The sequence below is a fragment of the Orcinus orca genome, chromosome 6 (genome assembly GCF_937001465.1).
Source record: "Orcinus orca chromosome 6, mOrcOrc1.1, whole genome shotgun sequence".
Taxonomy (NCBI): domain Eukaryota; kingdom Metazoa; phylum Chordata; class Mammalia; order Artiodactyla; family Delphinidae; genus Orcinus; species Orcinus orca.
The window spans coordinates 18,675,253-18,698,651 of record NC_064564.1 but is presented as its reverse complement, the minus strand read 5'-3'; the positions used below and the strand labels follow the sequence as shown (position 1 = coordinate 18,698,651).

General features: G+C 36.6%; 1 protein-coding gene across 1 annotated transcript; it reads left to right on the top strand.

The window, feature by feature from the left end:
- The first annotated feature begins 903 nt into the window (after nt 1-903).
- On the top strand, nt 904-21,671 carry ADAMDEC1 (ADAM like decysin 1). The gene is made up of 14 exons (XM_004270730.4): nt 904-1,077; nt 1,310-1,428; nt 1,987-2,063; nt 10,118-10,196; nt 11,612-11,688; nt 12,867-13,053; nt 13,231-13,290; nt 13,983-14,054; nt 14,518-14,687; nt 15,050-15,131; nt 15,846-15,976; nt 16,937-17,114; nt 20,167-20,250; nt 21,481-21,671. The coding sequence occupies exons 1-13, from the start codon at nt 990-992 to the stop codon at nt 20,245-20,247; spliced, it is 1,401 nt and encodes a 466-aa protein (XP_004270778.1). The 5' UTR covers nt 904-989; the 3' UTR covers nt 20,248-20,250; nt 21,481-21,671.
- The last annotated feature ends 1,728 nt before the right edge of the window (nt 21,672-23,399 follow it).

Sequence of the window (23,399 nt, the reverse complement as noted above, 5' to 3'; positions counted from 1 at the left end):
AACATATTAATATACAATAGGATGACAATGTTTATGCTATAATGCTATGCAAAAAATAACAGGTTCCCCAAACCTTTTCTACAGTAAGAACTATAGTTTAAAAAGTTTAATTTTCTTTTCTTTTCTTTCCTTTCTTTTACTAGTGCATGGAAGAGAGATGAAAATAAGTTGTCAAAATGTTAACAGAAGTCACTTCTTGATGTTGGGCTGTTGGGTGACCAACTTCTTTCCCTCAGTATACTGATTTGATGCTTATGACCATGAAAATATATTATTTTTGTAATCAGAAAAAGTTATTTTCCTTCAGTAGAACTCATAGTGCGTTTCAAAAATACTTTATATGCAGTATAATTTGAGGCTAGCACTGACGTCAAGAGAATTTACATTTGCACATTTCCTTATAGTTTTACGTGTGTGCGTGCATGTGTGTGTGTTACCTTGTATGAACTTTATAAGAAACTTAGAGTAGGTATCATTATCATCATCCCCTTTTCACAGATAAGGAAAGTGAGGGTCAGAGAAATTATAATATCCTAGCTTATAAAACTTTGCCTGGTGCTTGTTTTACAGATTGTTTTCTCTGTGCCAATTTTTCAAAATATGTACAGACTACTGAAATATTTTCTAAAAGTATGGATCAATTTCTATAACACTACCAAATGGCATGAGCAATGGCTGAATTTAATGAATATGTAAACATATGCACACACATCTGTCTCAGTTGGTACTTTCTCACTACTATAGGAGCATCAGGGCCAAGCAGCTGTCCAGATGTGACTCCTTAAGCTGTAACCACAGACATAAACACCTCTCATAAATGAGGAACATTCTCACGATCTTGACACTGCAATTTCTTAGCAACTTCCCAGTGTCATTAGGAAACATTCCTCAATCTCCCAAAGAAGGTTTTAGGTTTTTATTATTTTTTTTCAATTTGTAAAGAGAAGTAGGGGAAGATAAAACTGGACAGCTGGGGAGACCAAATCTTCATGTTGTGTGGGACGTCTCAGCTACCTACAGTAGCCAGCATGTCTTTGGTCCTGCTTTCCACCCTCTGGCTCATCGTTCAAGCTCAAGGTAAGTACTAATATATTGACAGTTCCAAAGAATTGTTTCATCATTGTCACATCTTTCCAGAATAGGGAGAGAAAACTAAAGAAAAATTCTTTGTTATCAAAGCTGAACTGGAGGAGTGACTTGTTCTTCTCAATGTTTCCCTTCTCAATGGAAATTGTCTTCCACTCAGTTTCAAAAAACCAACCAACAAAAACCTTTAAATATTTTGTCAGTATTACCTCTCTTTTTCTAGCAATAGCCATAAAGCAGACTCCTGAACTAGAGCCCTATGAAGTAGTTCATCCTAAAAAACTACACATTTTACACAAAAGAGAGATACAGAACAACCAGACAGAGAAGCATGGCAAAGAGGTAAGCAATGGGATGACCGTGGGATTTTGCTGTCATCTAAAGAGACAGTAAAGGACCTTTTTACTAGTAGAAGTGATGTCACAGTCAACATCTAGTAGTTCAGTCTTGAAGCCCATTTACACGAATGCTTCCCTTTGCCCAGGAGAGGGCATAGGATTTTTCTAAATGCTTTTACAGTTAAGCAGCAGGAAGGGAGTTAACTCCCACACTGGATCAGAAAAAATAAAACAGTTTGGGTGTTTCTCCAACTCTGTGGGGGGAACAAAAAAAAAAAAGAGGACAGAACAGCAGTATTTCTAGGAGAAGACATTCCTTGCCAAGCCCACCAAACCCATGTCTTCTCCCTACCCTCACCTCCTGACCCCCCTGAATTGCCTTTTGTCTATAATAGAGAAATCATATTATCTCATTAATTAACATTTTAAAAATGTATTATAGATATTAACTTTCTGACTATTACATTTATAATTATTATTCTATACAGCTACCTATATCATTATAATTATTTTAGATAGACTCATAAATATAAATTATCATTATATTATTACATATTTTTAGGAAAGATATGAACATGAACTTCAGTATCAGATGATATTAAATGGAGAAGAAGTCATTCTTTGCCTACAAAAAGCCGAGTAAGTTGTATTTCCTGACAGTCTAATCACTGGATTATACCTAAGAGAATGTGGAAAAATAAATCTTCTTTAGACTCTATATACTGTAATTTGACATAGAAGACTTGAAGCATATTGAACATTAGATGCTAATAGTTGGTGTTAATATTATCTAAGAAGTTTGATGTTTCCCTAGGAAATTATATGCAAAGAGTAAAACAAAGAGCTGCACGAATGACTTGATTCCCTGCTGCTTTTGGAATTTACTGAAAATATTTTTCACCCAGATAAACTGAAACCTTTGATGTGACTTTCCATTACTTTTTGTTGCTGTTGTTCTGTAAAGCATTTTAATTTTTTTTTAACATCTTTATTGGAGTATAATTGCCTTACAATGGTGTGATAGTTTCAGCTGTATAACAAAGTGAATCAGCTATATGTATACATATATCCCCATATACCCTCCCTCTTGTGTCTGCCTCCCAACCTCCCTATCCCATTCATCTAGGTGGTCAAAAGCACCGAGCTGATCTCCCTGTGCTATGCGGCTGCTTCCCACTAGCTATTTTACATTTGGTAGAGTATACATGGCCATACCACTCTCTCACTTCGTCCCAGCTTACCCTTCCCCCTCCCCATGTCCTCAAGTCCATTCTCTACGTCTGCATCTTTATTCTTGTCCTGCCCCTAGGATCTTCAGAACCATTATTTATTTATTTATTTTTAGATTCCATATATATGTGTTAGCATATGGTATTTATTTTTCTCTTTCTGACTTACTTCACTCTGTATGACAGACTCTATGTCCATCCACCTCACTACAAATAACTCAATTTCATTTCTTTTCATGGCTGAGTAATATTCCATTGTATATATGTGCCACATCTTCTTTATCCATTCATCTGTTGATGGACACTTAGGTTGCTTCCGTGTCCTGGTTATTACAAATACTGCTGCAATGAGTATTGTGGTACATGACACTTTTGAATTATGATTTTCTAGGGTGTATGCCCAGTAGTGGGATTGTGGGGTCGTATAGTAGTACTACTTTTAGTTTTTTAAGGAAACTCCATACTGCTCTCCATAGTGGCTGTATCAATTTACATTCCCATCAACAGTGCAAGAGGGTTCCCTTTTCTCCACACCCTCTCCAGAATTTATTGTTTGTAGATTTTTTGATGATGGCCATTCTGACCAGCGTGAGGTGATATCTCATTGTAGTTTTGATTTGCATTTCTCTAATCATTAGTGATGTTGAGCATCCTTTCATATGCTGTTGGAAATCTGTATATCTTCATTGGACAAATATCTATTTAGGTCTTCTGCCCATTTTTGGATTGCGTTGTCTGTTTTTTTGATATTGAGTTGCATGAGCTGCTTGTATATTGGGGAGATTAACTCTTTGTCAGTTGCTTCGTTTCTAAATATTTTCTCCCATTCTGAGCGTTGTCTTTTCATCTTGTTTATGGTTTCCCTTGCTGTGCAAAAGCTTTTAAGTTTCATTAGGTCCCATTTGTTTATTTTTGTTTTTATTTCCGTTTCTCTAGGTGGTGGGTCAAAAGGATCTTGCTCTGATTTATGTCATAGAGTGTTCTGCCTATGTTTTCCTCTAAGAGTTTGATGGTGTCTGGTCTTACATTTAGGTCTTTAATCCAATTTAAGTTTATTTTTGTGTGTGGTGTTAGGGAGTGTTCTAATTTCATTCTTTTACATGTAGCTGTCCAGTTTTCCCAGCACCACTTATTGAAGGGGCTGTCTTTTCTCCATTGTATATTCTTGCCTCCTTTACCAAAGATAAGGTGACCATATGTGCATGAGTTTAGCTCTGGGTTTTCTACCCTGTTACATTGATCTATATTTCTTTTTTGTGCCAGTCCCATACTGTCTTGATTATTGTAGCTTTGTAGTATAGTCTGAAGTTAGGGAGCCTGATTCCTCCAGCTCCATTTTTCTTTCTTAAGATTGCTTTGGCTACTCAGGGACTTTTGTGTTTCAACACTAATTGTGAAATTTTTTGGTCTAGTTCTGTGAAAAATGCCATTGGTAATTTGATAGGGATTGCATTGAATCTGTAGATTGCTTTGGGTAGTAGAGTCATTTTCACTGTTGAACATTTTCAATGTTGATTCTTCCAATCCAAGAACATGGTATATCTCTCCATCTGTTTGTAACATCTTTAATGTGTTTTATCAGTGTCTTATAGTTTTCTGCATACAGGTCTCCTTAGATAGTTTTATTCCTAGGTATTTTATTCTTTTTGTTGCAATGGTAAATGGGCGTGTTTCCTTAATTTCTCTTTCAGATTTTTCATAACTAGTGTATAGGAAAGCAGAGATTTCTGTGCATTAATTTTGGATCCTGCAACTTTACCAAATTCATTGATTAGCTCTAGCAGTTTTCTGGTGGCATCTTTACAATTCTCATTGTATAGTATCATGTCATCTGCAAACAGTGACAGTATTACTTCTTTTCCGATTTGGATTCCTTTTATTTCTTTTTCTTCTCTGATTGCTGTGGCTAAAACTTCCAAAACTATGTTGAATAATAGCGGTGGGAGTGGGCAACCTTGTCTTGTTCCTGATCTTAGTGGAAATGGCTTCAGTTTTTCACCATTGAGAATGACATTGGCTGTGGGTTTGTCATATATGACCTTTACTTTGTTGAGGTAAGTTCCCTCTATGCCTACTTTCTGGAGGGTTCTTACCATAAACAGGTGTTGAATTTTGTCAAAAGCTGTTTCTACATCTATTAAGAAAATCATATGGTTTTTATTCTTCAATTTTTTAATATGGTGTATCACATTGATTGATTTGCATATATTGAATCCTTGCATTCCTGGGATAAACCACACTTGATCATGGTGTATGATCCTTTTAATGTGCTGTTGGATTCTGTTTGCTAGTATTTTGTTGAGGATTTTTGCATCTATGTTCATCAGTGATATTGGCCTCTAGTTTTCTTTTTTTGTGATATCTTTGTCTGGTTTGGGTATCAGGGTGATGGTGGCCTTGTAGAATGAGTTTGGGATTGTTAGTTCCTCTGCAGTTTTTTGGAAGAGTTTGAGAAGGATGGGAGTTAGCTCTTCTCTAAATGTTTGATAGAATTCACCTGTGAAGCCATCTGGTCCTGGGCTTTTGTTTGTTGGAAGATTTTTCATCACAGTTTCAATTTCTATGCTTGTGATTGGTGTTTATATTTTCTATTTCTTCCTGGTTCAGTCTCAGAAGGTTGTGCTTTTCTAAGAATTTGTCCATTTCTTCCAGGTTGCCCATTTTACTGGCATACAGTTGCTTATAGTAATCCTTCATGATTCATTGTATTTCTGCAGGATCAGTTGTTACTTCTCCTTTTTCATTTCTAATTCTGTTGATTTGAGTCTTCTCCCTTTTTTTCTTGATGAGTCTGGCTAGTGTTTTATCAATTTTGTTTATCTTCTCAAAGAACCAGCTTCTAATTTTATTGAAGTTTGCTGTTGTTTCCTTCTTTCTTTTTCATTTATTTCTCATCTGATCTTTATGATTTCTTTCCTTCTGCGAACTTTGGGGGGATTTTGTTCTTCTTTCTCTAATTGCTTTAGGTGTAACGTTAGGTTGTTTGAGATTTTTCTTATTTCTTGAAGTAGGATTGTATTGCTATAAATTTCCCTCTTAGAACTGCTTTTGCTGCATCCCGTAGGTTTTGGGTGGTCGTGTCTTCATTGTCATTTGTTTCTAGGTGTTCTTTGATTTCCTTTTGATTTCTTCAGTGATCTGTTGGATATTTAGTAGTGCATTGCTTAGCCTCCATGTGTTTGTACTTTTTACAGTTTTTTTCCTGTAATTGGTATCTGGTCTCATAGCATGTGGTTGGAAAACATACTTGATACGATTTCAATTTTCTTAAATTTATCAAGGCTTGATTTGTGACCCAAGATACGATCTATCCTGGAGAATGTTCCATGAGAACTTGAGAAAAATGTGTATTCTGTTGTTTTTGGATGGAATGTCCTATAAATATCAGTTAAGTCCATCTTGCTTAATGTATCATTTAAAGCTTGGTTTCCTTATTTATTTTCATTTTGGATGATCTGTCCATTGGTGAAAGTGGGGTGTTAAAGTCCCCTACTATGATTGTGTTACTGTTGATTTCCTCTTTTCTGGCTGTTAGCATTTGCCTTATGTTGAGGTGCTCCTATGTTGGGTGCAAAAATATGTACAATTGTTATGTCTTCTTTCTTGGATTGATCCCTTGATTGTTATGTAGTGTCCTTCTTTGTCTCTTCTAATAGTGTTTATTTTAAAGTCTATTTTGTCTGATATGAGAATTGCTACTCCAGCTTTCTTTTGATTTCCATTTACATGGAATATCTTTTTCCATCCCTTCACTTTCAGTCAGTATGTGTCCCTAGGTGTGAAGTGGGTCTCCTGCAGACAGCATATATACAAATCTTGTTTTTGTATCGATTCAGCCAGTCGATGTCTTTTGGTTGGAGCATTGAATCCATTTACATTTAAGGTAATTATAGATATGTATATTCCATTTACCATTTTCTTAATTGTTTTGGGTTTGTTTTTGTAGGTCTTTTCATTCTCTTGTGTTTCCTGCCTAGAGAATTCCTTTAGCATTTGTTGTAAAGCTGGTTTGGTGGTGCTGAATTCTCTTAGCTTTTGCTTGCCTGTGAAGATTTTAATTTCTCCATCGAATCCGAATGAGATCCTTTCTGGGTAGAGTAATCTTGGTTATAGGTTTTTCCCTTTCATCACTTCAAATATCTCCTGCCATTCCCTTCTGGCTTGCAGAGTTTCTGTTGAAAGATCAGCTGTTAACCTTATGGGTATTCTCGCTTATGGTATTTGTTGCTTCTCCCTTGCTGCTTTTAACATTTTTTCTTTGTATTTAATTTTTTTTTTTTTTTTTTTTGTGTTACACGGGCCTCTCACTGTTGTGGCCTCTCCCATCGCGGAGCACAGGCTCCAGACACATAGGCTCAGCGGCCATGGCTCATGGGCCCAGCCGCTCCACGGCATGTGGGATCTTCCTGGACCAGGGCACGAACCCGTGTCCCCTGCATCGGCAGATGAACCCTCAACCACTGCGCCACCAGTGAAGCCCTGTATTTAATTTTTGATAGTTTGATTAATATGTGTCTTGGCGTGTTTCTCCTTGCATTTATCCTGTATGAGTCTCTGCACTTCCTGGACTTGATTAACTATTTCCTTTCCCATATTAGGGAAATTTTCAACTATAATCTCTTCAAATATTTTCTCAGTCTCTTTCTTTTTCTCTTTTTCTTCTGGGACCCCTATAATTTGAATGTTGTGTTTAATGTTGTCCCAGAGGTCTCTGAGACTGTCCTCAATTCTTTTCATTCTTTTTTTTTTATTCTGCTCTGTAGCAGTTATTTCCACTATTTTACTTCCAGCTCACTTATTCGTTCTTCTGCTTTAGTTATTCTGCTATTGATTCCCTCTAGAGAATTTTTAATTCCATTTATTCTGTTGTTCATCATTGTTTGTTTGCTCTTTAGTTCTTTTAGGCCCTTGTTAAACGTTTCTTGTATTTCTCCATTCTATTTCCAATATTTTGGATTATCTTTACTATCATTACTCTGAATTCTTTTTCAGGTAGACTGCCTATTTCCTCTTCATTTGTTAGGTCTGGTGGGTTTTTACCTTGCTCCTTCAACTGCTGTGTATTTCTCTGTCTTCTCATTTTGCTTAACTTACTGTGTTTGGGGTCTCCTTTTCACAGTCTTCAGGTTCGTAGTTCCCATTGTTTTTGGTGTCTGCCCCCAGCGGGTAAGGTTGTTTCAGTGGTTTGTGTAGGCTCCTGGTGGACGGGACTGGTGCCTGTGCTCTCTGGTCGATAAGGCTGGATCTTTTCTTTCTGGTGGGCAGGACCGCATCCAGTGTTGTGTTTGGGGGTGTCTGTGAATTTATTATTATTTTAGGCAGCCTCTCTGCTAATGGGTGGTGTTGTGTTCCTGTCTTGCCAGTTGTTTGGCATGGGGTGTCCAGTGCTGGACTTTGTTGGTCATTGAGTGGAGCCGGGTCTTAGTGTTGAGATGGAGATCTCTGGGGGAGCTCTCACCAATTGATATTATGAGGGGCCAGGAGGTCTCTGGTGAACTTGTGTCTCCCCCACTCAGGTCTGAGACCCAGCTGGAGCACCAAGACCCTCTCAGCCACATGGCTCAGAAGAAAAGGGAGAAAAGAAAGAAAGAAATAAAAGAATAAGTAAAATAAAGTTATTAAAAAAAATAAAAAGATAGTATTAAATTTAAAAATTTTCTAATTAAGAAAGAAAAAGACGAGAGCAACCAAACCAATAAACAAATCCACCAATGATAAGAAGCACTAAAAACTATACTAAGATAAACATAAAAATCAGAAACTAGTCAGTTGCATACAGCAAACCCCAAGTCTACAGTTGCTCTTAAAGACCACCACCTCAATTTTGGAATGATTAGTTGTGTATTCAGGTATTCCACAGATGCAGGGTACATCAAGGTGATTGCGGAGATTTAATACGCTGCCCCTGAGGCTGCACAGAGAAATTTCCCTTTCTCTTCTTTGTTCGCACAGCTCCTGGGGTTCAGCTCTGGATTTGTTCCCGCCTCTGCATGTAGGTCGCCCTCTGGCAACTCTTCTTCGTCCAGACAGGAGGGGGTTAAAGAGCAGCTGATTTGGGGGCTCTGGATCACTTAGGTCAGGGGGAGGGAGAGGTATGGAATGCAGGGCAAGCTTGCAGTGGTAGAGTCCAGTGTGACCTTGTACCAGCCTGAGGTGAGTCATATGTTCTCTCAGGGAAATTGTCTCTGGATCACGGGACCCTGGCAGTGGCGGGTTGCACAGGCTCCGAGGAGTGGAGGTGTGGATAGTGACCTGTGCTCGCACACAGGCTTCTTGGTGGCAGCAGCAGCAGCCTTAGCATCTCATGCCCATCTCTGGGGTCTGCGCTGATAGCTGTGGCTTGCGCCCATCTCTGAAGGTCATTTAGGTGGTGTTCTGAATTTCCTCTCCTCATGCACCCTGAAACAGTGGTCTCTTGACTCTTAGGCAGCTCCAGACTTTTTCCCGGACAGCTGTGGCACACTAGCCCCCTTCAGGCTGTGTTCAGGCAGCCAACCCCAGTCCTCTCCCTTGGGTCTGAACTCTGAAGCTGGAGCCTCAGCTCCCAGCCCTCACCCACCCCGGCGGGTGAGCAGAGAAGCCTCTCAGGCTGGTGAGTGCTGGTCGGCGCCGATCCTCCGTGGGGGAATCTCTCCACTTTGCCCTCTGCACCCTTGTTCCTGCACTCTCCTCTGCGGCTCTGAAGCTTCCCCCCTCTGCCACCCACAGTCTCTGCCTGCAAAGGGACTTCCTAGTATGTGGAAATTTTTCCTCCTTCACAGCTCCCTCCCAGAAGTGCAGGTCCTGTCCCTATTCTTTTGTGTCAGTTTTTTTTTTTTGCCCTACCCAGGTACGTGGGGAGTTTCTTGCCTTTTGGGGAGTCTGTGGTCTTCTGCCAGCGTTCAGTAGGTGTTCTGTAGGAGTTGTTCCACATGTAGATGTATTTTTGATGTATTTTGGGGGAGGAAGGTGATCTCCCCGTCTTGCTCCTCTGCCATCTTGAAGGTCCTCTCCTCCATTACTTTTATAATAACATATATCTAATGCTCATTCAGGGCACACAAGTTTGAGATAGATCCCAGGGTATGGGGCTCCACCAAGTTCTATAATAGTCAGTAAACTTCTCCCTGAATGCAATGGTCCTTCATGTGTATTTACGACCCAACACCCTACAGAGATCCTTTGGAGGCTATATCCTTGGTTCAAAGAATCCCAAAATAATCCATTTGAAGGTAGAAAAATTCCTATGTGATTTTTCTATCAGAAAAGTATTTCAGGGTATTTCTTTCCTCAGATCTAAGAGGTATAACTAATGCTTTGGTTTGCTTCAGGAGCAGACTTCTGATGTTGGAAAAGGACCAGTGGTCAGAATGCCAGCTCTTTCTCACTGTAGACATTATCATTCCTTTAGTACTGATGATCTTACAGGAATATTAGCCTTTACTACCACCATGAGAGTATCATGCAGCTTTCTGCTCTCTACAGGCATCTCCTGGGGCCAGACTACCTTGAAACATATTACTCACCCAGAGGAGAGAAAATCACAACAAGCCCTCAGAACATGGTAGGTTCCGAATGCTTTCTGGGACTCTTACTTGGATCTGCTGCTTACATCATAAGATTCATAGGTTCAAGGGCAACTTAAAAAAAATTAAAGGACTTGAAAACAGGATGCTCATCTAAGACCAATGAGATAACAGATGAAAAAAATTGTATCTTTTTTTAAAAGATAGGAGTAGTAGGAGGCTTCCAAGTGTTGCATTTTTAGAAGCAACCAAAAGTCTGCTTTCCCTTAAACCATCTTATCAATACGTTAGAAATATTGTCCCCTAGGTACTTGAAAGGTCATGTCGCTGTTTACTGTTTCCTAATGATATATGCATTTATCCTGAGATCAGAAAAGGTACATTATTTAATTAATATAATTTTTTATCTGGTTAAACTACCATCATATGAATAATGCCAAGGTATAGATATCAGACATAGAGAATCAAGGCCAAGGGAAAAACAGGAAGAGAATATAAAAAGACTCATTCATAGAGTATTACCAAGCTAAGCGAGTTTCTCAGAGCCACCCTCCATGGTGCCCCAAATATCTATGTTTCTATAAAAAAACAGACAAGACTTATGCCACAGAATGACTCTCCATTCCCTTCTCAAGTCAAGACTCTCATTTCATGGATGTCTGGATTGTTGCTAACATTGACCTCTGGGGAAAATATCTGATAAATTTATTCATGCTCAAGTGTGAATAGCCAGTGATATCTTAATGTGGTACCTTTTCCAAGTCGTCTATAAGAAAATGTTTATGATGACAAGGTTTCTTACAAAGGAAAGAAAGATACAGATGGATTTTCAGACCCTGAGGCAAGTCAGTTTATTTTGAGCAAGAGTTTATTCATTAGCTTTCTTGGATCATTCTACATAAGTGACCCATTACTTTGCTTCTACGAAGCGCCAACCATGTGTGAATCTCTAGTTGTAGATAAATTCTCTGGGCTTCGGATGCTGGTAAAGGGATGCCACTAACACACTAGTTAAAATAATGAGTTGGACCAGTTAGTCTGAGGGGCTCAGGAGTGGTGATGTGGCCCCCTGAGGACTCTAGAATCTGGAAAAGTGAATACCTCATTTTATTGATATGTGATGCACAGTGGAGCTTGCATAAGGGAACTATATTCTCAAAAGTTGACACTCAAACCTGAGAGCTCTTGGGGAGTGCTATAGATCCCATTGGGGAACTGGCTACTTCTCAAATGCAGCATCCACTCTTGCCATGAGTCCATTTAGATTCAAATTCCCCATGGAGTAGTTCATGAAACCGCTGAGGTTCTCAATGTTTTTGTTTCTGGGAGCTGGTCTGGCCACAGCCACTACTTGAAGAACTTTCCTACATATTCAAGATAAGAGCTTTCAACACAACTGTGATATGTTTACTTTTGTAGTTAAAAAAAACAAACACATTTTTTTCAACCTTAGGAACACTGCTACTATAAAGGACACGTCCTAAATGAAAAGGATTCTGTTGCCAGCATTTGTACTTGTGATGGGCTGAGGTGAGTGCCACTTGCAAAAATGTTAAACATCAAGCACCATTTTGTGACACAAGGTTGAGTCTTTCTGAACACCATATCTTCTTACTATCCTGGTAAAATTGTCTCCATTGATAAAATGTTGAATATATGTGGTTAAAGTGAAGAATAATGTATCATCCTTGCACTCATTATCTGCGGTTCCAGTAAAAGTTAAAGTTAGCAATTTTTAAACAAGTACTACATTCTGGAGCTTGATGATATCTGGATCCATTTTCATGTTTATCACCCACTCTACCACTCACTCCCCAAAACCACCTGTTTCATTTTCTTAAAGATTCTACCCTGCAATTGTCATGGTTGAACATAATTTTTAGAAGTTTGTGTGTATGGGTATGTGTGTGTGTCTGTCTGTGTGGTATTTCTGTTTACTAAAATAATTCTTGCCAATTAGGGAAAATTTTTAACGTGTGAGAAAGCACAAATACAAAACTATCCACCATAAAATTTTACCTCTGTGTATCGCTATTATTAATATTTTGTCATGGTTGCTGCCTTTTATGCATATAGACAAATATATCTTTTACATGATTGAAATATGAAATAAAATATACATGATTCTTCTGCCAACCTGGGACATACCACATGACATCATAAGCCTTTTCCCAGATCATAAAATACCTTCATAGATGTAATTTTTAACAGCTGTGTTGGCTTTCTAATATTCCATCATATGGATTTACTTTGTATTTCTGAACTAATTTTCCTTCTAAGAAGAGAAAATCTTTAAGTTAATACTAATTATAAACTGTTCCTCTGGCTGATCTGCTCATCATTCTTTCTCTCTTCTGGGGTTCTTGGTATCTAAACATGCCTTTACTGCATTTTCCATTATATGTCTGGGAACTGCCAAGAAATATTTGCTAAATGTGAAAATAAACTATGGTGTAAATTCCAAATTCTTTGGGATAGCTTCATCTTAGTACTTCTTGTTCAGAATTCTCTAGGTAATTAAAATAGGCTCTATTTTAGTACTGACAAACACTGAGTACAACTTAAGTTAGCAAAAGTTAGCTGCAAGGCCTACAAATGAAAACTCTATGTGTGAGTTTGGGATTGAGGGAGAGGTATCCCTCCACACTCTGGTCAGTGGATGTGACTCTGGAAGACAATCTTGAAATATGAGCCTCTGTATCTCGCAGGGGATACTTCACACATCACAATCAGAGATACATGATAAAGCCTTTGAAAAGCACAGACCAAGAAGAACATGCTGTCCTCATATACAACCAGGAGGAGCTAGACCCAGCTAATCACACCTGTGGTGTAAGAAATGTTGGCAGGAAACAGGGCCTTATTCGAACCTCAAGGTCACTCAAAAGGCCCAAGGTGAGTGCAACTTTCCGACCAACATTCATTTCAGCAATGATGTATGAAATACTGGTGCACCCAGCAATGACTCGTATGAGTAAAGCCCAACCCTTCTTTACTTATTTAAATCTCTTTGTAAGCTTTTTAATCTCTTAGGTTGAAGATATTAACAATGTTCTTTCACTCTTTGTAAAGAAAGACTTTCTTCAGGCTGAGAAATACATCGATCTCTTTTTGGTGCTGGATAATGCCTTTGTGAGTATGAAATATAAGTACTTTTTGGCCAGTTAAGTCAACTTTTAAGTTTTCTTATCAAGTGGACACAAGCAATAAACTATTCTAGCTGAAAATACAAAGCCTGTCCACCTGATTGTCATGTCTGTTCTACCTGCTTTGTCAAAAATAGTTTTCATTCATCCCCCCCTTTAAAATCTTCTGCCAAAATATTCAGATATTGGAAATATACTTAATGCCAGATAGCAACAGTAAAACAACCACAATAACTAGAAACATAAAAGAATGGGTTATTAATATCTTTTTAAAGTTCTCACTATAATACATAAATATAGACATAAAACTATATGTACTTTACAAATTATGTTCATATGCTCAAAAATACTAGAATCTGTGCTTCTCTCAAATACTGCTTTATAACCAAATTTTATTAATATTAAGTTGGTTTAAAAACATTGAAATTAATTTGATTTATTTAACTTAGTTTGAATTGAAATTTTATATGAATGCCAAATTGTTCTCCTGCCGAAAACGTCTTACATTTGAATTAGAATTTGTTGGAATAGATTCTTATATAAGATAGACGTGGAATGAATAGACATTTATTTACATTGAAACGTGTAATTTTTCTTAGAATGTAAAATCCTGTACCCCATCAGCTTTCTCATTTTAATTTGTGGTTTTAATTACTCTTTGCATTTTCTGTTTTACAGTATAACATATATAATAGGAATGTAACTTTGATAAGAAGCTTTCTGTTTGATGTGATAAACCTACTCAATGTGGTAAGATATTTGTTCTCTAAACATATATTTCCACACAGGAGCTTAGGGCTTCCCTATGTGTTCACCAAATAAGGAGGTGGGAGAGTCACAATGGCTTAAAGCCAGCAGTTTTGGGAAATTTAGCAGGTATGATCAACATCAAGGTAAAATCACATATACTGTAGCAAAGGCAACTTCTAGGTTTTCTATTTTCAAAATTCGGATACATTTATGCATCACTTGTGGTCAGTAAAATATCTAAAATACTAAAGAAATCTCTCCTACTATATAGCACAGGAAACTATATTCAATATCCTGGGATAAACCATAATGGAAAAGCATATGAAAAAGAATATATATATATAACTGAGTCACTTTGCTGTACAACAGAAATTAACACATTGTAAACCAACTATACTTCAATCAAAACTTTTAAAAAAAGAAATCTCAAACATTTTCATGAAGAAAAATGTTCTTTCCACAGATGTATAATACCATAGATGTTCAAGTGGTCTTGATAGGTATGGAAGTCTGGTCTGATGGTGATAAGATAAACGTGGTACCCAACACAGCTGTCACCTTTGAAAACTTTCTGAATTGGCATCGTTCTAACCTGGGGAAGATGAAGATCCATGACCACGCTCAGCTACTCAGGTGAGCACACGCTGGACAGGGCCAGGCCTATTTTGGCAGAGAAGATAGTTATCCCAAATGTTTCTTGGCAGACATTCCTGTTCAATTCTACCTCCCTGATCAGTTGTCAGAGATCCTAAAGTTCTACTAATAGCAGTTCACCTGTGAGATTATTGGAGACCCATGTCAGAACACTAAAATCGACTCTTGGATGTGGGATAGCCATCTGTGGTCATTATAATGCTATAGAACAGCAGAAGCTTTTCGGGGGCCTCATGAATATGAAAAGGATAGGGGAACTAGGGAAATCTCAAACAGAGTTGAAAAAAGCTGATGGTTCCAAAGATTCAAATTGTGACAATGTACCTGTAACTTTCACACAGTGGAGTTGGCTTCAAAAATCGAATTACAGCACTGGCAGCCTTGAATTCCTTGTGTTCCCCATCGTCTGTTGCCGTTATTGAGGTTTGTAAAAATATAGCTCCATGAGGTTCTATAACCTCCAGGAAGACAAGCACAATGTCTTATTCAGAGTTAGCACAATGTACATTTGCTGAGTCAGTAAATAAAAGTAGAAATGAACCTCCTGCTAGATCACTACACTGAAGATTCCTTGGATTATGAAACAGAATATCTCTTTACATTGACTATCCCAGAGGTTTCATTCTTTAGTTTGTGTTAGGGAATGAGAACAGGAAGACTGGGACATAAAGGGAATCCAGGTGCCCTCTGGGGCCCAAGGCAACTTCAAATTAATCATCCCTAGTATCTATGGCCAGGAAGGTCAGACAAAGTGCATGCTGGTGTCATATGGCCAAACACTACCAATGTCATAGGCATCACGGCAATAGTTTTTGGAGGTCTTTGAGTACATACTATGGTGTATTTTAGTACTTCTTATAAAGAATGGAATTACCATAATTTAACCATGGTTTATCAAGAATTCATCATTAATTCAGCAAATATTGATTGAGCACTGGCTCAATGGTTAGATTCCCAGGAGGCAATCATTTCAAATGTTTATGCAACAATTTTCAATAACCAATGACAGGGCAAGAAGCTCAATGATTCAATAATTTTCATCTGTCAAACTATTTTTTTGTAACACTGAACATTGGCAAAAATTAACAAACAACTGAATAAAATCAGAAGTAATAGATATTTCTATTCTTTTTCCAGGGTAAGAGAAAGAATAGTGTCTCTCTTGCAGGAGTGATGGCACATGAGTTGGGTCATGCCCTCGGTATGCCTGATGTTCCATATAACACCAAGTGTCTCTCTGGGAGTTGTGTGATGAATGAATATCTGAGGTGAGCCCTTGTCACCCTAGAGAAAAAATATTTCTTAAATCTTAAAGAATTCAGATGCAGCCTATATAGTTGGATGGAAATTTATTTTTTTTATGTAGGGCTGTTTCCTGCTAATTCACCCTCCAGCTTCTTTTTTCTTTTCTTTTTTTTTCTTTTTTTTTTTGGTCACACCGCACAGCATGTGGGATCTTAGCTCCCCAACCAGGGATCAAACCCGTGCCCCCTGCATTGGAAGTGCAGAGCCTTAACCACTGGACTGCCAGGGAAATCCCCACCCTCCAGCTTCTTGATGTATAAGATTTACCAGCTAGCAGAGTTCATTATTTAAGATCTCCAAATATGCCAAGATAGAGTTTATAAGTATAGTGATCATGTTATTTTAACTTAAAATAATTTTAGCTTAAAATAATATATTTTCTAAAAATATTTATCTGATTAAGATGATGACAACATCCTTATAAATCCCCATCACCAATCAATTCATTTTTATGTTATTAATAGTTGCCTTTTAATTCCAGGCACTTTGCAAGGACCTGGGATAGAAAAATGAAAAAACATACCTTGCTTTTGAAGTGTTCATAAATAGATAAATATGTCCATAGAACCTCTAATTCTGCAATTATTTCCTTTCACTATTCATTGTTATTATCGCCTACCTCTTAGCCCTCGGCGAGATGAGTGAATGATAACAAATGGCGAGGCTCATCACTGCTGCCCTTTAGGACAGAAGTGAATCCACACAGGAATTTAAATTCTTCCAACTCTACAACTGGGTGTCTAGGAAAAGAATTTTTCAACCAGCAGAGTATGCCTGCTCTATGAAGTTCCACATATAACATGGTCCATTTATACTAAATTTGGAATTTTCACTGAACTACGTAATATCGTTAGACAAGTCAGATTCTCATGTTCACTTATCACTGTGTGTCATGATATGTCTCATTTTTCTTCTGGTTACAGTTCAAAATTCCCAAAGGATTTCAGTACAGTCAGTCGCTCACATTTTAAAAAATATATTTTATCTCAAAAACCAAGCTGCTTGCTGAAAACACTGGTTCCTAAAAATATGATGATAAAACCAGTGTGTGGGAACCAACTTCTGGAAGTAGGAGAAGTCTGTGATTGTGGCTCTCCTGAGGTATGAAAATATCCACGGTTTAAAAAAATTTACTAAAGAGTTATTGTTGCATAAGAATTATACTGTTTTCTTTTTCTTTTGTTTCCTTTAAAATGTTTTTTTGGAAATTCTTTTTAAAGACAAACTTGACATCTTAGTAAAACATAGGCTTGCACTTGTTTTCAGTACTGCTTTTAGTAATCTTTTGAAAAGCATTTCAAAGCCAGGATACACTTATGACATGATTGTATGAAGTTCAGTGTAAAGAAGTAAATCATTAACTATAACATGTCACTTATGATCTTTCCTAAATATATTAGTCAGAAATTCCTAAATCACATAAAGTCACAGCTGATCATTTGTTGAGCAATAACAATTAAAAGTCTAGAAGTAAGTTCTCTCCATAGAAAAAGTGCTGGCCTTCTCTCATCAAACCAGTGTGTAAACGAGGAGAAATTAAAACAGAAGGAGAAAAAAGAAAAATCACACAAACCTGTAGAAAATGGGTTAACATAGAACGTCTAAGATAATTACTATACTTCTGCTAATCTTCATAAAAATCTGACCCCTTCAAGGCATCAGTGTACTCTAAAGAATGTCTCTGATAGAATGTTTACTAGCAATCCCAGATTAGGTTTCTAAAAGAAAGCATTCTATTTTCTTAGCAATCTTCTTTTACTTTTAAGATTGAGAAAATGAGTTACTATTTGAAGAGAATTTTTATGTGTCAATCTGCAAAATGCTTTTATAATCACAATCTCCTTATTACTCACAACAAATCTACAAAATAGGTTTGTTATTTTCCCAATTTAGAAAAGAAGTGAGATGCAGAAAATTTAAGTAACTAGATCCAAGGATACAAAGTTAGTAATTGGTGAAGTCTACTGCAACCCAAGACTTATCCATTACTTTAAGAGGCTCTATGACAAGGGGGAAGGCATGTAATCTCCCTATGCCTGAGTTTATTTATTCAGAAATTTTAAGCTATTGAATTATATTAAAAGTTTACATCGTGCAACAATCATTTGTAAAGAATATTGCAAATATTCTCTTAATTATAATGAGATATGAAATTTTACAAATGACGTGATACCCTACAATAAGTTAGACTTATGTTTATCTCATTCTTACTTCCTTACATTCCCATGTGGTTTCTTGGGTGGAAGATCATTGAAGTTGTTCACAATCCTTACTATTTCTAATTTCAGCAGGTAAATAACGTGTATTCAATACATACAGACACACCTACAAAAAAAAGAGGGAGAGAAGGGAGGAGGAGAGGAGAGAGAGAAACTACTATATATGATGTATAATATCTAATATTCTTTAAGTATATCATCCAACTGCTATACTTTTTCCATATCTTGTTGATTTTCTTCTTCTACAGTTGAATAAAATCAGAGCGAGTTCAAGCTTACAAACAACTGAATTTTTAAACAACTGTTTTCTTATCCAAAAAGTAGTGTATATATACTTTATATAGTATCCTTTAGTGAAAAATCCAGTTTTCCATGATCTTTTTTTTATTTTATTTTATTATTTTTTATTTTATTATTTTTATGTGCAGGTATTTTTCTAGATTTAAAAAATAATCATTCTATCTGTCTAGATATTATCACACAACTGAAATGCTATTTTAATGACTGTAACTATGTAACACACTTTAATATCTTTAATAGAAAATTTCTTCACTGGCTTTTTTTTTTGGCAGTGTTTACACAGCAATTATCCAGTGTTCATTCTTCTATAAAACTCCCAGTATTTTTTTTTTTGTCAACTTGCCCACAAATACAATTGAGATTCTGGTTGAAACGTGTTAAATTCATAATTCACTCTGAAGGCCACTGGCATTTTCACAATATTAAGTATTGTCTTAAAAGACAAGTTGCCTTTGAAGTTTTTCAGGGAAGTTATATAAAATGTTCTTCATGCAGTTCTTGTACATTTTGAAAGTTTATTTTGAAGTATTTTCAATTTTTTCTTTTTGCTATTAATATGTGTAATGTTTTCTTTTTTATTTAGGTTCTAATTTATTAGTGTTCTTGATGTTATTTTATTGTTATCTTAAACAGCTATCTTAGTGACTCATTCAAAGTTTTTAGAGTTGATCCTCTCTTTTTTTCCTAGGTCAAGAATTGTACCACATATGAATGATGAAAGTGTGATTTTATGTTCCAATTATTATACTTTCATGTATTTTTTCACTCATAGCATTTGTCAGAATTTACATTAAGATATAGCCTATGAGTAATTTTTTTAAATTACTTTTTATTGGAGTATAGTTGCTTTACATAGCTTATAAATAATTCTTGTCTTATAGTTTATATTATTGAATATATTTTTGCTATTCATCAGATAGATTTTATCATAATGATGCATAATTCTGTTCATAGTTTACTAATATACGCTTAAATAAGTAAATAATGGCTACCTAATTTGTACTAATTTTTGCCATCTATCACTATAATATTAGTTGTTTTCTCCCCTCAGCCTTTTAATATGATGGATTATATTACTTTATTCTGTAGAGCTGAGTCACTCTTGCATTTTTGGTGACAAAAAAACCCCTGCATAGTTTGTAATAGAGAGTTGTTATATTAATAATCTAGTGTTTTACTAATATTTTATTCAAGTTTTTGCATTTATATTCATAAATAACAATAGTATGTATGTGTATATTCATTACCAAATCTCATTATCGAAATTATGCAGGCTTGGTAAAATGAATTGAGGATGAAGAAAATTTTTTTCTCTATCTTCAAGCTGTTTGAATAGTATAGAAATATTGTCCTTTGAGCTTTTAAATTAACTTACATGTAATACCACGTGGGCAAATTTATTTGGGATAATTCTTGGATAATTCTATTTTTGTCCTTTTAGGAGGTAGTTTTCACTACTCAGCATTTTTTCTATTATTAAATTTCCTTGGTCATTTCCACTGGAATTTGTATAGCAGAGTAATTTAGTTTAGAAAGTGAAATTTCACTGTCATCTTGTACCAGAATTCTGTGCACCTAGTCTACAGGAAAAAAAATACTTGAACCCACTTTCGCATTGTGTGTGTGCTTTAAAGGAATGTGCCAATCCTTGCTGTGACGCCACGACCTGTATGTTAAAACCTGAAGCTGACTGTGGAAAAAACAGTAAACCATAACACGTAAGACTTTTTTTTCTTTGTTTCCAAATATTTTCATACTTCTATGTGATTTAAGAAAGAAGTGACACTGAGTTCTACAATACACTAAAACACAATTTATTTTACATTTTTTAAATGACTCAGTTTCAGAAATGAAAAAAGCCATCAATATGAACATAAATAACTCAGAGTTGTGTGTATACTAATATAGTAATGAGAAAAGTGGCTACTTTATCACCTACTAGATCAGGACTGCTGTAATCTGTGCTAAAATTTGTATAAGTTTCTATTAGATAGTTATAAGTTTAATATAAAGTAATATGACAGAAAATTTTATTTAAAAAGGTCTCAATTGAAGAGCAAATTTTGTTCTTAAGTGCTGATCATGGAAACTTGCAGCGTAGTCAGAAAATAACATTTAAGAACACACTACAAGATTTAGCAATTTTATTCCTTTCAAAATGCCTCAATAATTCATAATTCACTTATTATTTTTGTGTTTTACACACTCCTACATAAGTTATACTAGGAAACCTAATTGTTCTGAATATATTCCTTTCAGTGAAAAACAGTCTCCAAATCTAAAAATGGCAACAAGAACAAAAAGTTATAAATAGGGGAAAGGTTCAGGATAAATTATATTAAAGGAGTTATTCTTACAAATCCCCACCCTTTCCTGAATTTCCTGAATCTTTTCTGGGACGGAAACTGCAGAGAGATTATAAAGTGAATAATCGACTCAAAAACCATTGACTATAACTTCCTCAAGGAAAGGATCAGAGGGGTCATAAGATGAGGAACATCATTAATTCTCTCACCAAGCATCATTGCACTCAGCTGAACCCCTGGTGTGATCCACTCTGCAGGGAATGCTAGACATTAGGCCCATTTTCTTCCTCTGTCACAGTGACCAGAAGCATAGCATCACAGAAAACATCCATTCAACTCTTTAGGGGCTTGGAATGATAGGTGGGCATGCCCCATTACTGGGCAAGATTGGCAATTTAGTATCATGGAAAGAAAATTGGACTTGGACTCAGGAAACTTCAATTCTTTTCTTAGTTCTTCCCCAAACTAGGGACTTTAAGCTAAGTTATTTAATTAGTTTTCTCACCTGTAAAATGAAGCTAATGATATTGCCTTTCAGTAGGGTTGTTAGCATTTTTAAAATTCTATAAATATTTATTATTATTACATAATATTTTATAATTTATAATAACCATGGCTTCCAAACTTTTTTCTTTTGATCAGAGAATGAATCCAAAAATCCACTTCATTGAGATGCTACTTGCCAGGACAAGAATCAAGAAATCTAAACATGCCAGGAATCTTGCATATTCTCACTGTTGCCCTGAGATATATTTTGCTTTTCACTTGTCATTATGCTTCCTATATTTTTACCACTCCAGCAAACAGGTCAATAAATGTATTTAGAGAAGCTGCATGTTTTCTAAGCCTGATCTTTAGTGTATTTTTAAGGACCCTGAAGCTGTTGTTTAGCTCTGTTCTTTGGAGAACAAAAGAAATTAGCCTTTGACTAAAACACCTCAAAATGTTCTGCTGAATTATGCAGGCTCAATTCAGAATTGTAAAATGTTAAGTGACATGTGTTTTAACCCCACTTTTTTTTTTTTTTTTTTTTTTTTTGCGGTACGCGGGCCTCTCACTGTTGTGGCCTCTCCCATTGCGGAGCACAGGCTCCGGACACGCAGGTTCAGCGGCCATGGCTCACGGGCCCAGCCACTCCGCGGCATGTGGGATCTTCCCGGACCGGGGCACGAACCCGTGTCCCCTGCATCAGCAGGCGGACTCTCAAACCACTGCGCCACCAGGGAAGCCCCTTATTAAGCATTTTTAATTTTGTCATGTGTAATCCTTTCGTCATCACATTTAATATTAATTTGAAGAAGTCTGCATTGCTTACACTGGAATTTAGCCACCAAGGAATGCTTCATTCATCTATTGGCTTAATGAACCACAATGTCAATGAATAAAAGCGCAACTTTTTGAGGATTTTCTGTGTGGTCATTTTCAAAAATGAATATTTTCTAGCTTTGCCGTAGGTCTGTGTTAGACGTTAAAGCCTCACATAATTAGTTTTCCCTCTGGTCATTTGACGGCATTGCCACAGAGAGCTGGGCATCGTGATGGAGATGGAAAAGGTCACATCATATTTTAATGCCCGAAATGAAATGACTTGAGGCCAGTCACACAAGACTAGACTTCTTTTTGAAGTTTCTCTAAACCCTTTTTAACAATTAAAATAATTGCCCACATTTCCACTGATGCCTGGGCCGGGAGAACAGGAACTTAAACATACTTCTAAAGATTAGGTTTTGAAACAAGCAACCTTCCAGAAAACCCTGCTTGCTCCTGTCGGCTGTCTTCCCCTTCCTTGCTTCCATATTATTGGTGGGTTTGTAACTACAAGTGTTCCAGTGAAGCTGCACATCTGATGTTGCTGGTAGCCCTGCTGCAGCCAGGACTTGTCAATATCCCCAACTGTCCACTGGTCTGATACAAACTCCCACCCAAATCTTCCAAGGAAAGAGGGTTTCTTTAGGTTTATTTCTCCCCTACCTCATGCTCAGATAGAGGCTTCTTATAGTAAAACTGCTTGACCTACAAGGATTATAACCAGTGGCATGCTGGAGACAGCTAGCATTGGTTGTAAAACACAGCCATTACTAAAAAAGCAACCCATAAAAAATGTATAATTAAATACATTATATTAAAACCTATATTAGAGCTCCCCAGAGAAACACCATACATACTATATTTACATTTATTCACTCTTTATGATAAATAGATATATATCATATACATATGGTATCTATTTATCATATACATATGATAAATACATACCTACATCTATATTTATAGATGTCTGTCTATCTATCTACCTACCTATGTAAGAGAGAGAGAAATTGAATTTTGTTGTGAGGAATTCGCTCACACAATTATGAAGGCTGAGAAGTCCCCAGATCTACCATCTGAAGAACCAGGAGAGCTGGTGCTGTAATTCAGTCCAAGGGCAGGAGAAGTTGGGCTGAGGTGTCCCAGCTCGAGCAGGCAGGCAGGAAGAAAAAACAGGACAATTCTTTTTTCTCCACCTTTTGTTCTGTTCAGATCCTCAACAGATTGGATGATACCCACCAACCTTGAGGAGG

Bases quoted from the DNA above. Each gene is read 5' to 3' on its own strand.
- ADAMDEC1 (XM_004270730.4), top strand. From the start codon at position 990: ATGTTGTGTGGGACGTCTCAGCTACCTACAGTAGCCAGCATGTCTTTG. The intron at 13,291-13,982 runs GTGAGTATGAAA...TCTGTTTTACAG, and splicing joins TGGTGCTGGATAATGCCTTT to TATAACATATATAATAGGAA. The intron at 14,688-15,049 runs GTGAGCACACGC...ACTTTCACACAG, and splicing joins GACCACGCTCAGCTACTCAG to TGGAGTTGGCTTCAAAAATC.